The sequence below is a fragment of the Bos indicus x Bos taurus genome, chromosome 12 (assembly GCF_003369695.1).
Source record: "Bos indicus x Bos taurus breed Angus x Brahman F1 hybrid chromosome 12, Bos_hybrid_MaternalHap_v2.0, whole genome shotgun sequence".
Classification (NCBI taxonomy): domain Eukaryota; kingdom Metazoa; phylum Chordata; class Mammalia; order Artiodactyla; family Bovidae; genus Bos; species Bos indicus x Bos taurus.
The window spans coordinates 69,638,754-69,653,878 of record NC_040087.1 but is presented as its reverse complement, the minus strand read 5'-3'; the positions used below and the strand labels follow the sequence as shown (position 1 = coordinate 69,653,878).

The following is a 15,125-nucleotide window of genomic DNA, read 5'->3' as shown; positions in this document are numbered from 1 at the left end:
TTTTACTAGGAGTTTACTAGGACTTTACTTTTACTTGTTTAAATCTGATGCTGAGTCAAGAAGTCTGGATGAGAAAGGGATTCTTCATCTCTAAGAAGCTCCCGGAGATGCAGATGCTGTTGACCCTGGCACCACAGTCTGAGTCATGAGGAGTTAGGAAGCTGGTAGAGAAAGCGGGACAACTTGGGAGTGGGGGGAGGGGTTGCTGAGGAAATACATAAACAAGGAGAAAATGTAGGAAACTAACATATTTGCACATTATATCAAGGTCTAGTAAGCATCTATAAAAATGTATTATCCAAATAATAACTCTGAGCAAGAAGAAAAAATAACAAACCAATATCAATCTACCTCTAGAGCTGAAAAATGCTTTAAAATAGCCTAGGACTCTCTAAAATGATCAAATAAACCATCAAATCATCTAAATGAAAAACTCAACCCATGTTCAATATCTATGCAGGAAGCCTAAGGTGCTATTTACCTCATTTTTTGCTTGCTATTTCTTCTATAAATTAGAAACCAGCATAATACCTATTAATTTTTCCCATTTACCCTAACTTCCAGGAATTGGGACAGCAGAAGAAATGAGGGAGAGAATAAAGCCCCATTTCTGTTGGTCTGGCTCACTCCCAGCAACCTCAGTCAATCAAATCCAACACAAAAGGGTATCCAGGAGTGACGGGGCCTGGGACAAGTGAGCAGGAGAGGAAACCTGAGGATGTACACAGGTGGTGTGAAATCACCTCATGAATATGCTGCCTGGTTATAATCTTTAAACACAGAAATGAAACTAACAGTGATACTGTGAGTGGACCATGACACAAATCAAAAGTCAAGTAACTGCAGTTATTAATTCAGTCTCCAGATTCAATCATCCCTCAAACATTTTAGAAGTTCAGATAGTCCTATGATTTGAGAATTTTAAGGTAGAAGAATACAAATATGTTATGTCCCTAAGATTTAGATCATTCATATTTAATGTCTTTGGGGGAAATTTAAGACAGGAGAAAATTGACAGAATTATGTTTATGATGAGAAATCTGATGGACATACTTAACTGCTAGTAAGCAAACATCACCTATGGTGATTTGAAGGACAGGATTGCATCATGAGGTACAGTTACTATTTTCCCAACCTACACTGAAACTGGAAATACTAAGGAGCAAGCTTTTGCCATGTGACTAACTGAAGCTGCTTTCTGGGCTGTAGCCCACCAGGTTCCTCTGTCCATGGGGATTCTCCAGGCAAGAATACTGAACTAGGTTGCCATGTCCTCCTCCAGGCCCTGGATATCATTTGGGCATTAAATTTAATATTCTTTCACATCACAAGAGCTTCCCAGGTGGCGCTAGTGGTAAAGAATCTGCCGCCAATGCAAGTAGAGGTAAGAGACCTGTGTTCTATCCCTGGGTTGGGAAGACCCCCTGGAGAAGGCAATGGCAACCCAGTCTAGTATTTTTGCCTGGAAAATCCCATGACCAGAGGAGCCTGGAGGGCTGCAGTCCATAGCGTCACACAGTCACAAGGGTATCATTCATTAAATATGGCTACAGTCCACCAGGTGGGTCTGAGGTAGATAGAGTTTTAAACAGCAGTTCCTAAAGTATTTAACACATCTAGAAAACGGGTTACTTATAAGGAGTTGCCTTGTGTGTATGTTTTGGTTACTGGTTGCTCACTCAACCTCGCAGCCAGCAGTCCCTCAGCACTCTCTCTGTGCCCTGCACAACACTTTCTGTGGAACATAGCTAAAAATAAGATGTTCCCTGATCTTTAGAAGCCTTAGGGTATTCTGAGATATAGATTCAAAATTACAAAGCATATGAAGATGCTCTCTTTTATTTTAGTTGTGGTAAAATACATATAACATACCCTTTGCCAATTTAACTATATTTAAATTGACAGTTTAGTCTTAAGTTTTCACATTGTTGTGCAACAAACCTCCAGAATATTTTTTGCCTTTTATTCTTTTTCTTGTAGAACTTAAATTCTATACTCATTAAACAATAACTCCCTACTTTCCATCCCTCTGTCCTTGGTGACCATCATTCTACCTTCTATCTTTAGGAATTTGACTACTCTAGGAACCCCATAAAAATGGAATTATATAGTATTTTTTTTCTTGTATGTCTGTCGTATTTCATTTAGTATGATGTACTCAAGGTTTATCCATGGGTCAGAAATTCCTTCCTTTTTAAGGCTGAAAAATATTACATTGTATGGATCAGGGAGCATCTTCTTTTTATCTCTGTTCCCCAGAAAATGGCATTCTGCAGGGCACAGAGAGGGTGCTGAGGGACTGCTTGCTGGGACAGTGACTGAATAGCATTTTATTTATCCATTCACTTGTTGATGAATACATGGGTTGCTTCCTGCTTTTGAGTACAATGAATAATGCTGCTATAAGCACAGTTCAGTTCAGTTCAGTCGCTCAGTCGTATCTGACTCTTTGCGACCCCATGAACCACAACACGCCAGGCCTCCCTGTCCATCACCAACACCCAGGTGTACAATAAATGCTATCTTAAGGGTATACAACATTAGGAGGAATTGGGAAGCAGACGCATTAGAATTAACTCAGAAAATGAGGAGGCTTTAACCAGAAGATGACCGAGGGGAAGGGTCTCTGAAGGAGAGAGGGCAGTGTGTGCACACTGGAAGCGGGGAGGATGTGGTACTTTAGGAGAATCTATACACAACCTGAGTGTTGGGGAGTGTGTGCACATGAGGACTTGAGGCTGGAGAGATAGGTGGGGAAGAGATGCCTACTGCCTTGTCTGTTCTGGTTTAGTCTGTTCTTCAAGACTCTGCCCTGGTCCCAGCGGAGGGCCTCAAGCTGCATGGGAAAGGAACAACACTTGCAAACATGGGTGTTGACAGGACCAGGTCACAAGTCTTTCTGCCATCTTCCACCTGGAATCTTCCCTGCTCCTCTCGGTTTGCTTTCATCAACTCTGAGTGAGTCTCCAGACTCTGCCTCCATGGAGGGCTCTGGTTTTTCACCCCTGACTGAATCATGATTCTGGGCTCTTCTCTGGTGGCTCTGAGCTGGCCACACAATCCCTGCTAAAATGGATCTAGGACTGCCCTATGGTTCCAGCAGCAGCTCGCCCAGTCCAGTAAGGATCAGATCTGTGCTTCAGAAAGAAGCAGTCTGTGGGGGCAGGGCAGGAGGATGACAGTCAAGTGTGGTTAATGGAGGACAAGTCTACGGAAAGGGCCAAAGGACAAAAGAGGAGGCCATAGATGAAGGGCATCAGAGGAAGAAGAGAAGATTTCAGAAATACAAAGAAGAATGGATGAGAAAAAAGGAGATGTTGGAGAGTTAGAGACAGTGAGTCAAGGCTGACTTCTCAGAATCCACATGAATCATCAGGTGTCAATATAGTGTCCTGGGTCAGGCTAAGTTATAATTCAGGAGCTCAGGACCCACCAACCACCATGAGGGAGTTCACAACACAGGGAAAGAAATACTGGGATCCCCATCCCTGGTCAGTTTTCAAGAGAGATTCACCTGTGGTGTCACTGATCTAATCTGCACCCATGAAGAACAAAGAGTCCCCCCAACACACACAAGAAAGTCAACAACAGATGTGGCACTAAATCTTCAGCTGAATTTTAAAGACGCAAATGGCTTAAACAAACCTTTTCTCCTGGTTTAATGTCTGTTGTCAGGTCCTTCAATACCAGAGGCCCATCTGAGCTGTACTTGAAGTTCACATCGCTCAAGGCAATCATTCCATTGTTGGGCCAGTCTGGTGGTGGACGAAACTCGAGTTCCCAGGGTGCTTCTTGCTCAAGCTCCGTATATTCTATCACTCTTTCTACTGAAATCATCTGAAACATATATGACATCATCTGGGTTAGGAGCAGAGGGCTTTATTTATGGATGTTCAGAGACTGTAAATAAGGTGTTCTATTTTTATGTCTTTATATCTGCTTTTTATGTGGTTAAGAATATTCCAGATCTTAGCATCTGCAAAGGACTGAAGTAGGAGTGTGATAACTTCTTTGATGATTTGCAAACTTACTCATCATCCTGTAACAGTTTCACTTAGGGCTGCTTCCTTCAACATTATATTAAAGCTAAAAGAATTATATAAATGAATGCAAAGATTTTATTTATTCACTTTCCACATCTGAATAAAAAGAATTTTGTCAAAGAAAAGAATACTTATGAACACTAATCAGTGGTTATTAAAGGGCCACATGTTATAGAGGAGTAGAACTGGATGGTCATCAAATCTCATTTTAATAATTTCTCACTTTCTACTCTATTAGAAGAGAGAAATGCAAATATTGCATTTTTATTGTTTTTCTCTCTTTGGGACAATATGCAATACTCAAAGGAGAATATAATTTAAATACTGACCAAGGCCTCCTAAACAAAAATAACTTGACATCTTTGATAGCGCATTCAGAGATGTGGTTTATTCTACTAAAAAGGAGGGATACCAGCACATTCAGGTGTTTAACTCATACAAGAATAAATGCTAAAATGAGGCGGGGACAGATATCTATCAATTAAACAAAGAACTACAAAATATTGAATTCTTCATTTACCAATAATGAGGAATTACCAGTTAAGAAACAATAATAAACAACCTCCCCCAAAACTGGTTTATATTCTCTCCAAGATTTCAGAACCTCCCTCCTACAGAGACATTTATTACATTTGAAGACAGTTTGTGATGAATAAAAACCTGCTGACATGGCACACATAAGACTGAGTAAAAGATATATATTTTTACATTAGCTTTAAACAGATGGATGAGGATATAAGAAACTCTGTGAGCTAGATGTAAAAACAAGTTTTAATATTTTACATAAGAATTCCTTTTATACTTTTTAATGGCAAGAAGTAGTACAGGTTAAGAATGTTAAGATAAACATCACCATATTCTCAACTTCAACGCTTAGCCTGATGCACCATGGGAACACCATCATGACACTGAGGGCATAGGACAGTACCAGGCCAACCTGCCCAACATTCAAAGCTAAATGAGGAAGAAGAGAGGGGGAAAATGTCAGTCCTGTTTTTGACCTTGAGGCCAGTTCCTTCTATCACTTTATTAATATAACTCCTTTATAATATTTAAATCATTTACATATAATAACAATATTACTTATATTTTTACTATCATTTGATTGAGTCCACAATACAATTAAAACCTCCCTCACAAAAAAGTAAAACCACTATGAATTCAGAAAGACTATTAAATGAACTTAATCTCAATATTGTCAATATACAGTAGACAATGAGGAATAATATTATTAAGACTTTTGTCATTGTGGTTTCAAAAACAATCAAGCAATTTCACTTTCTATGTCCAATGCAGCCATAGCTGGAAACCATGAAAAATAAGGCAATGGTTTCTAAAATCCAGTGCTTTTCAAACTAAAATACCATTCACATTGTTCCATATTAAAGACTGTAATTCAATATTGCTCTTATAGAATATTTAGGACTGGTAAATTCATGCCATATACACCAACACCGGCTCATCTGGTACCCACCCAGTGATGAGGATTGTGTCCTTTGCTACAGAGAATCTTTCTTATCCCAGTGCACCAAGCACCTACAACCAAGAGACCCCAGTAGCCCTAAAGCCAAAATCTAAAGTCCTAACTTGGACAAAAAGCCTTATGATAAATTTGCTTCTCTCCATCCAACTACTAAACACTACCAGGAAAGTTTCTAAGGTCAGCTTGCTATCACTGAGTAGACATCTACTCATTCAAAGAAAAAGAAGAGAATAAAAGGTCCCATCAAGACCCAAATGACCTCTCTACATGGGCCACACTGTGGGATCACATGCTTCAAATGCTTTAATACAATTCATTAGAACCAAACTGTACTTATTAGACAAGGCAGCAAGAGTTTAATATAATAACTGTAAATACAGCTATAAATTTTAATCACACCATAAATAGTTATTTACACTCATACTTACTTTGTGCAAGAAGCAGGGACCCAAAGTCAATAAGACTGATGAAGATAACATAGATGATATCCAGACGCAAAGAGAACCATCGGGATACAGTTAAAAGCAAGAACCAGGCCTCTGGATTTGTAAACCATAATAAGCATAATGAATAAGTTAGAAAAACCATGTTAACTGCTTTGAACAAGAAGGACCATTTTGCTCAGTTGAGCTACAGAAGATTTTTGCACAAAGTAGGATGGCAAAGTTATACACCCAAGGAACATGAAGGTTCAAAAAGCTGTTTTCATACCAGATAACATGTGGGACACAGAAGAATCAAGCCAGGGACTGTGTGGAACTATATTCAATAGCCTGTAATAATTTATGATGGAAAATTATCTGAAAAAAGTACACATATAAAACTGAATCATTTTGCTGTACATCTGAAACTAACATACTACTGTTTATCAACTATACTTCAATAAGAAAAAAACTCAACTCACAGGTTATAAACAGTAATATGATCACAATGGAGAAAATGGAAAAATGGTCTCATTGGTGCATTTCCTACAGTGCTAGGCCTCGACGTGAGGCTCATCCTCTCTCAGGGCCAACTGTTCCCAGCTTTGTGACAGCAGAGAGCACAGCTCACACGCTGTTTCCAGCACCTCCACGCTTACTACAGGCCCTGCACAGTGTTTATTCTTAGGAGCCAGTGTCTATACAACCATGAGCTAACTGAATCTGCATATGACTTTCAAAATGCCACTTTTTTTTATCTTTAAGATACAATAAAGACTGGAGAGATGGGCCAGGATTTTACAGATTTAGAGGGAATTCTAAAATGTCTACCTAGGGAAAAATATTACCAATACTTGGAATAATATAAACCAAGTGAGTTAAAAATCTGTTAATTGGGTAATGATTTATCTCAGTCAAATCTGCTGCCCTGCATGCCCTGAAAAGAGAGTTGACAAACTATAGCCTGTGGGCCAAGAATGACCATCACCTGCTTTTGTAAATAAAGTTTTATTGGAACACAGTCGTGTGCTTTTGCTGATGTATTATCGTTACCTGTTTTTGTGCTACAACAGCTAAGTTGATAAGTTACAACAGAGATAGAATGGCACACAAAGTCTAAAATATTTACTATCTGTTGTTTGAAAAAAAAAAAAAGTATACTGACTCCTGTCCTAAAGGGACAGAAAGCCATAGGACACCATGATGGAAGGACAATGGAAGTCGGTCTGGGGAGAAGAGGGAAAACGTGCACACAGAGGGGTGCTGAGAGGAAGGGGTGGGGGAGGCAGGTGTGCAGAGGGGGACATGGGGCAGCACAGAGAGAGGTGCTGGCAAGCCAGGCCACCTGACAGGGAGGTCAGGCCTCAGACGACAGCACATCCCATCCTTTGAAATCATCTCCAGAAACTCACAGACCTGAATGCAAGTCCTGGTGTGAGTCGAACAGTTCCTGAAACCTCTGCTCAGCTTTGTATGCCCGGATGGTCCAGAGTCCTTGGAGAGAAGATGCTAAGTGGGAAAACACTGGGCTCCGTGCTGGGGAAGCAGAGACAGACACACGACAGAGAAAGTCAGGGAGGCCGGATGCAAGGAAACCCATAGCCTCCCGTGTGCTGTGTTTGCACATTCTGCCAAACAGCACACTGGAATTCCTGGTTGGGCTGCCTGGGGGAGAAGGGATGACACCCTTTCTGGAGAGAATTCTCCATGTGCCGCTCAAACTCCTGCTCACATCAAGCTTCACCTTAACGACCTAGAAATGAAAGATTCTCTTTGAATCTATCTTTGTGCATGCATGTTAAGTCTTTTCAATTGTGTCTGACTCTTCACGACCCTATGGACTTGCCCACCAGGCTCCTCTGTACATGGGATTCTCCAGGCAAGAATACTGGAGTGGGTTGCTGTGCTCTCCTCCAGGGGATCTTCCCGACCCAGGGATCAAACCAGCATCTCTTTAGTCTCCTGTACTGGTAGGTGAGTTCTTTACCACTAGCACCACCTGGGAGGCCCTTATTCTATTGAGTAACATTTAATTATATTTATTTTGGCTTTAACTTTACACTTTTAAAATAGCAATATGAACTTTTAACAGCACTTTTAAGACTGAGCTCATGCTTCAAATAACAAAGGCTAGGAACTCTCTTCAGGCCTTTTCTGCATTCCCAGCAGGTGTCCCAACCAGACCCCAGAACTCAATTACTCTGGAAGCAGGGGGCTCACAGCGACGACACAGGTGAATTCCGGGCCCATCACACTGTCAGGAGGATGTCAAGAGTCCAGCTTCAGAGAACACAGAAAACTCACTAGAAGCAGGCTGTGATTTCCAGAGCAAATGTGACATCAATACTATTCATCACAGACAAGGCTTCTGAGCAGGAACTAGATGTGCCTGTTCCCCCAGGGAGACTCCTGGAATGAACTCTTCAGCGTGGCCTCCTCCACCTGCTTCCCTCACCAGGAGATCAAAGTGCAGCTGATTATCTCCAGTGGGGATGGAGGGCATGGTCAACTTTAGAAACCAGGTGTCATCTCAGCCTTGAACCCCAGGGAACCAAACATCCCATCACCTACCTCACCTCATGCCCAAGAGTTACAGTGGGCCAGAGGGAATGCTGGCCTGTGAAAATCTATCCTGTGTCTTTCAAACCCCGCTAGGGGTGAGCAGGATGTGAGAATGAGGGAACTGGAGGGTCTGCAAAGAAAATTAACTAGTACATGAGGAGAGGGGATGTCAAGGCTCTGGTCCTACCTTACCCAACATAACACCCTTTTCCCCACAAAGACTGAGCTCACGATCCTGAAGCAGATTATATAACAGCCATGACATCAGTCAGAAGTCATAGACAAGAGTAACCCTACAGTTTACATGACATACGGCTGTGTCTCCACAACCCTGAGGACACTTGGGGACATATTCCACCTGGACTGCAAATCTTCCCTGGGGTGGGGGGGCAGGGGCAGGGAACCACATGAAAAGACCCCAGGGTGGCAGCCTTGCTGCAGGTTATCAGTCACCTATGTGAGAACTGCCAGTTGTTACTGTTCTTATTCCTTCACATTTGGACTTCCCTGGTGGCTCTGTGGATGAGAATCTGGCTGCCAGTGCAGGAGACAAGGGCTCAATCCCTGATCTGGGAAGATCCCACATGCCAAAACAACTAAACCCGTGCACAATAATTATTGAGCCTGTGCTCTAGAGACTGGGAGCCACAAGTACTAAACCCACAAGCTGGAAGCCCAAGCCCCATAGAGCCTGTGCTCTGAAACAAAAGAAGCCATCACAGTGAGAAGCCCACATACCACAACTAGAGAAAAACCCACATAGCAATGAAGACTTCAGTTCAGTTCAGTCTCTCAGTCGTGTCCGACTCTTTGCCACCCCATGAATCACAGCACGCCAGCCAAAAACAAATAAATACAATTTTTAAAATACCCTCATGTTCAAAGTTCTAGTGCCTTTGGTAGTCACTAGCAAGTACTTTGGGGCTTCCCTGGTAGCTCAGCTGATAAAGAATCTGCCTGCAACGCAAGAGACCCTGTTTCAATTCTTGGGTTGTGAAGATCCCCTGGAGAATGGATAGGCTACCTGCTCCAGTATTCATGGGCTTCCCTGGTGGCACAGATGGTAAAGAATCCACCTGCAAGGCAGGAAATGTTGGTTCAATCTATGTGTTGGGAAGATCCCCTGGAGGAGGGCATGGCAACCCACTCCAGTATTCTTGCCTGGAATCCCCATGGACAGGAGCCTGGCGATACAGTCCATGGGGTCACAAAGAGTCAACATGACTGAGCAACTAAGCACAGCACAGCACAGCAAGTATTTTACAAGCTTCAATTTAAGAAATCCGGAGAGCTCCAGAGGGCAGGTATTAGTATACCTGTGTTAGAGGGAAAACCAGGCTGAGGAATTAAGAGTACTTCCTGCCCAAGATTAAGCAAATTAACTCACCTAAATGGTAGAGCTGAGTGTCAGACCCAATTCTGTCTTATTTCCAAGGCTGTGCCTTTAATCATAACAGCAGTGTCTCAGAGGGAGAATAATCAGGTTTAAGGATGTCCATGCGTGACTAAACGCACTTTTCTCCAGACTTTGTTTACCTTCAGAAAACCCTCAAATCTTACTTAGCTAACATCCAACAGCCTTAGCCATTACCATACACCATACTAAGGACCTTAGGTTGAATAAAGTCCCAGGGAATCTGGCAGGAGAATGCCTTAAAACAGCAAACTTGAGGATCTGTGGTCTGAATATATGTGGCACATGTGCTAACCCTTCGTCAGCAATGTCCCTGGAAGACATTGCTAGTTGATCACAGAATCCTTACAGATAGGATTTGATACAGATTCATAATTCGGGCACTGCCAAATGAATAGGTTTGGCTAGGTAAATGCAACCAAATGCCATCCTGGTTTTGCATTTTGGTTACGCTCAGTTCTATAAAAATGAAACACCATTATGATCAGCTGCAGATTTGTCACTAAGAGGACAAAAGTCAACATAATGCTCCAAAAAGGTAGGCAGCTGGATCTGAATATAAACCTTAGGATTTTAGCAGTTTTTCAGAGCACAGGAATGAAGTAGGCTTATGCCTTCTGGTTATAGCAATCCTTTTAGCTGGAGGCTCCAGCAGTGGCTTTAAAATATACTATTAGTTACTGCATAGAGAAAATAGAGAAAAAAGTGGTATTATTATTTATGACACAGACCCACAACCTGGAGAGAGAACATAAACAGTTCTAATCAACAGGCCATCTCATTTGGTTACCCGGGGTGTAGATGAGTGGGTATTTGGATTGAATTTACTGTCTAATATTGTTACAGCCTACCAGGTTGCAAAAAATCTAAATACTCCACAGGGATGGGGCCAAAAAGTTCTCAGACTCTCCAGGTGAAATCCTGCACTGCTTTTTGAAAAAGGCCTCAGGAGGTGCCCTTCTCTCCACTTCCAAGTGGATGGGAAGTGGCCCATGCTCCAGTCAAAAAATCTCTGAAAAACCTTCCTTCTGGAACAATCTCTCTTTGAATGGAACAACCTGCTTTGAACAAGACTGTTGAATGACTCCATTTCATGACTGACTTCAAATCATAAAATGATTGAAGCCCTGTCTACACAAAAGACTAAATGGAGCTCATCACTTCTATTCTGTTTTCCCAGGTCCTACCATCTTACCAAATCACATCAACAAAATATCACACATGTCTGGACTCTACTGCTCCATAATACAATCAAACACCTCACAAAACCCAGACCTCATAGGAGTTTAGCTAGTTCTCTTGACTGAAAAATTTTTCTATAGCTTTTATGACACCAATTGTACTTTATGCAAATACATAGGATGAATGCCTCTCAAGAATTTATTAAAAATGAAACACACAAATTTCACCACCAAAAACTCTTTTGTCTTGATTAACTTAGATTTTTCCACTTAGCAGATACAGAGAAGAATGAAACTCAATACATTTCTCTTCTTGGCTTGGTTTCTAGAAAGTTAAGTTGGTATTAACTTGCAGTAACTATCTGCAGTAAAATGGTTACGGTTTCTGATACAAACATCTTCTTCCTTTATTTTCTGTCTGGTGTCCTTATACCTTCTTTAAAAATATTTAACAATTATACTTTCATTATAATTTTTTGTTTTAATATTGATGAAATATGTCTGTGCATTAATGATGAGATAAGTTCTGGATTATTTCATCCTCTGTGACTACCTGAAGAATAGAATGATTAATCATAAAATAATGTTCCCCATTATTCTAGAACTAGAAAGCTTAATGGAGTGATAAACTAAAACTACTAAACAGATCCGCCTCCTGGGTCCTCCTAAAGGGATTATTTCCAGCATCATTTATATGAACAGTCTTGGGGAGGGGTGACCATAATGTGACATCATCTCAAATACTGGTGATGATAAAGAGAAAACCTGGAAATAACAGGGCTTATCTTTTCAATACATTTAACAACTACAACTTACTTACCATCTTAGGAGTATGTGAAAGAATGTATTTTCTAAAAATATCACCTCTGACATATGAGTACATTTCCTGATGCCTCCTTTCCTTTTCTTAATGTTTTCCTTTCCTTGTCATTTCTAGTAACTTCAAGGGAAGAAAAATTCCCTATTTTCCTTCTACAATAGTATCAACATGATGAAACATATTATTTTTTGGAAAACTGTTTACTGGGTGGCTGTTCTGTGTTAGGAAGTATGTCATGAAGAAGACAGAAATGGCCCCTGTCCTCATGGTGTTCATATTCGTCCTTGTGTTAAAATGCAAAGCTGCAGCTGACCTGTCACCAACTCAACTTGGCTTAAGGGTCACTCTGACTCACAGGGCCCATAATGTGCAATTACCTAATGCTGACTTAGAGAGAAATTCCAAAAGATATATTCTGCAGGATTTCAGGGATGTTGTTAATTATGGTATAAATGCAGCCAACCTGCATTGCCATCCCAACCTGAGAGTCCCAGTACTCACTTGAACATTCCAGGCGTTTCACATCTCGTGATGTCTCTAAGAAATACCACCGAAGAAAAAAGAAAATGATGCCAAGGGGAATCACAGGTATAGCAATCCAAGGAATCACCACCACCACCACAACCACCACACCAATCACTTGTAGAAATGTCTGGAAGAGTGAAAAACAGATACAGGGGCCTCATTATCTAGGATTCTTTTCAAAAATAAACTTTAGGAAGGCGGTCCTAAGATGGCAGAGGAATAGGATGGGGAGACCACTTTCTCCCCTACAAATCTATCAAAAGAACATTTGAACACTGAGTAAATGTCACAAAACAACTTCTGAATGCTGGCAGAGGACATCAGGCACCCAGAAAAGCAGCCCATTGTCTTCAAAAGGAGGTAGGAAAAAATATAAAAGACAAAAAGAAAGACAAAAGAGGTGGGGATGGAGCTCCGTTCTGGGAAGGGAGTCGTAAAAAAAAGAGAAGTTTCCAAACACCAGGAAACACTCTCACTGCCGAGTCTGTGGTGAGCCTTGGAACCACAGAGGGCAACAAAGCAGGGAGGAAAAATAAATAAATAATTAAAACCCACAGATTACCTGCCCAACGGTAACTCCCCCAGCAGAGAAGCAGCACAGATGCCTGCACCCGCCACGAGCAAGCAGGGGCTGGGCAGAGAGGCGCGGGCTGCATTGGTTAGAGTAAGACCAGGCCTGAATGCCCCGAGGGCAATCTGAGGGAACTAATTTGGGCTAGCAACCCAGACTGTGGGATAGCTACCACGCAATGGCACCCCACTCCAGGACTGTTGCCTGGAAAATCCCATGGATGGAGGAGCCTGGTAGGCTGCAGTCCATGGGGTCGCTAAGAGTCGGACACAACTGTGGGACTTCACTTTCACTCTCCACTTTCATGCATTGGAGAAGGAAATGGCAACCCACTCCAGTGTTCTTGCCTGGAGAATCCCATGGATGGAGAAGCCTGGTAGGCTGCAGTCCATGGTGTCACACAGAGTCGGACACGACTGAAGAGACTTAGCAGCAGCAGCAGCAGCAAAAAGCCCTAACCTAAGACACCTTCAGGCCCGCTCACAGAATAGGAGTGAGCAGAGCTACGAGAAAAGCCTTAACCTAAGACGCCGTCAGGCACGCTCACAGAACAAAGGACTGCAGAGCTAGCCAGCTGCAGACCATCCCTCTCCAGTGACAGGCAGGCGAGGGCAGCCAGAGCCGGAAGGGGGCAATCGCGGCCCCAGAGAGGCATTATCCACCTAACTGCAAGCAGGCTTCATTGCTCAGACTTCTTGGGATTCTGGACAGTCAACATCCGCCTGAGAAGGTGAGCCGGTTATGCACCGAGAAAACCAAGCGGCAAAGACAGGGGGGGCAATAAGTCGCAGCGACATCGGTTGCCAAACACCTGGTCACCTGAGCTGCTTGGACCTGGGAAGGGCACAAAATGCAGGCCCAACTGAGTCTGCACCTCTGAGGTCTACTCGAGTACCTGAACCTGAGCGGTTTAGACCTGGGAAGTGCACACAACCCAGGGCCCACCTCAGACAGTTCCCAGCAGAGCAACCTTGAGCCTAAGCAGTGTAGACAGGGAAAGCACACACGCCGTGAGCGGGGGCAAACCCAGTGTGGCCAAGACACTGCGAGCACACGCCAGTATTATTTGTTTGCAGCATCCCTCCCTCCCCACAGCACCGCTGAACAAGTGAGCCTAAAAAAGCATCCACCACCGCCTCCTTATGTCAGGGCAGAAATTAGACACTGAACAGACCAGCAAACAGAAGAAGCTAAAGCAGAGGGAATCACCTTGGAAGTGACAGGTGCAACAGATTAAAATCCTGTAGTTAGTACAAACTACATAGGAAGGGGCCTGCTGGATCAAGGAACTATATGAAAATGAACTGACCCCACACTACCCACAACAACACCAGAGAAAGTCCTAGATATATTTTTACTATTTTTACTATCATTCTTTAATTTTTTTTAATTTTTAAGTCCTCTTTTACTCCTTTAATTTTCATTTTTATAACCTACTATTACTTTGCAAAAAAAAAAAAAGAGACCCTATTTTTTAAAACAAACTTCATATATATATTATAATTTTGTGACTTTTTTTCCCTTTAATATTGTATTTTTGAAAATCCAACCTCTACTCTAGATTTTTCATCTTTGCTTTTTTGCATTTGTTATCAATTTTGTACTCTTAAGAATCCAATCTTCAGTACCCATTTTTACTTGGGAGTGAGATTACTGGCTTGACTGCTCTCTCCCCTTTGGACTCTCCTTTTTCTCCACCAGGTCGCCTCTATCTCCCCCCTCCCCCTTCTCTTCTCTACCCAACTCTGTGAATCTCTTTCTGTGTTCCAGACTGTGGAGAACACTTAGGGAACTGATTACTGGCTGGATCTGTCTCTCTCCTTTTGATTACTCCCTTTACCTCCTGGCCACCTCTGTTTCCTTCCTCCCTCTTCTCTTCTCTGTATAACTCCGTGAACATCTCTGAGTGGTCTAGGTTGTGGAGCGCACATAAGGAAGTGATTTCTGGCTACCTTTCTCTCTCCTCTTTTGAATCTACCTCATCTCATTCAGGTCACCTCTATCTCCTTCCTCTGTCTTCTCTTCTCCTTGTAACTCTGTGAACCTCTCTGGGTGTCCCCCACTGTGGAGAAACTTTTCATCTTTAACCTAGATGTTTTCTCAA

At 42.3% G+C, this 15,125-nt stretch overlaps 1 protein-coding gene across 2 annotated transcripts in view; it reads right to left on the bottom strand.

Moving 5' to 3' along the window:
* Positions 1–15,125, bottom strand: part of LOC113902482 (multidrug resistance-associated protein 4-like) — a 298,821-nt gene that overhangs the window by 51,381 nt on the left and 232,315 nt on the right. Inside the window, exons 21-25 of one of the 2 annotated variants that reach the window (XM_027557814.1) lie at positions 12,427–12,577; positions 7,365–7,484; positions 5,955–6,065; positions 4,897–4,997; positions 3,646–3,837 (exon numbers count right to left, since the gene is read on the bottom strand). In XM_027557814.1, the coding sequence (XP_027413615.1) occupies positions 3,646–3,837; positions 4,897–4,997; positions 5,955–6,065; positions 7,365–7,484; positions 12,427–12,577 (675 nt within the window). Of the gene's footprint in view, positions 1–3,645; positions 3,838–4,896; positions 4,998–5,954; positions 6,066–7,364; positions 7,485–9,897; positions 9,953–12,426; positions 12,578–15,125 lie in introns of those variants that run through there. The other variant, XM_027557816.1, reaches the window with a different exon arrangement.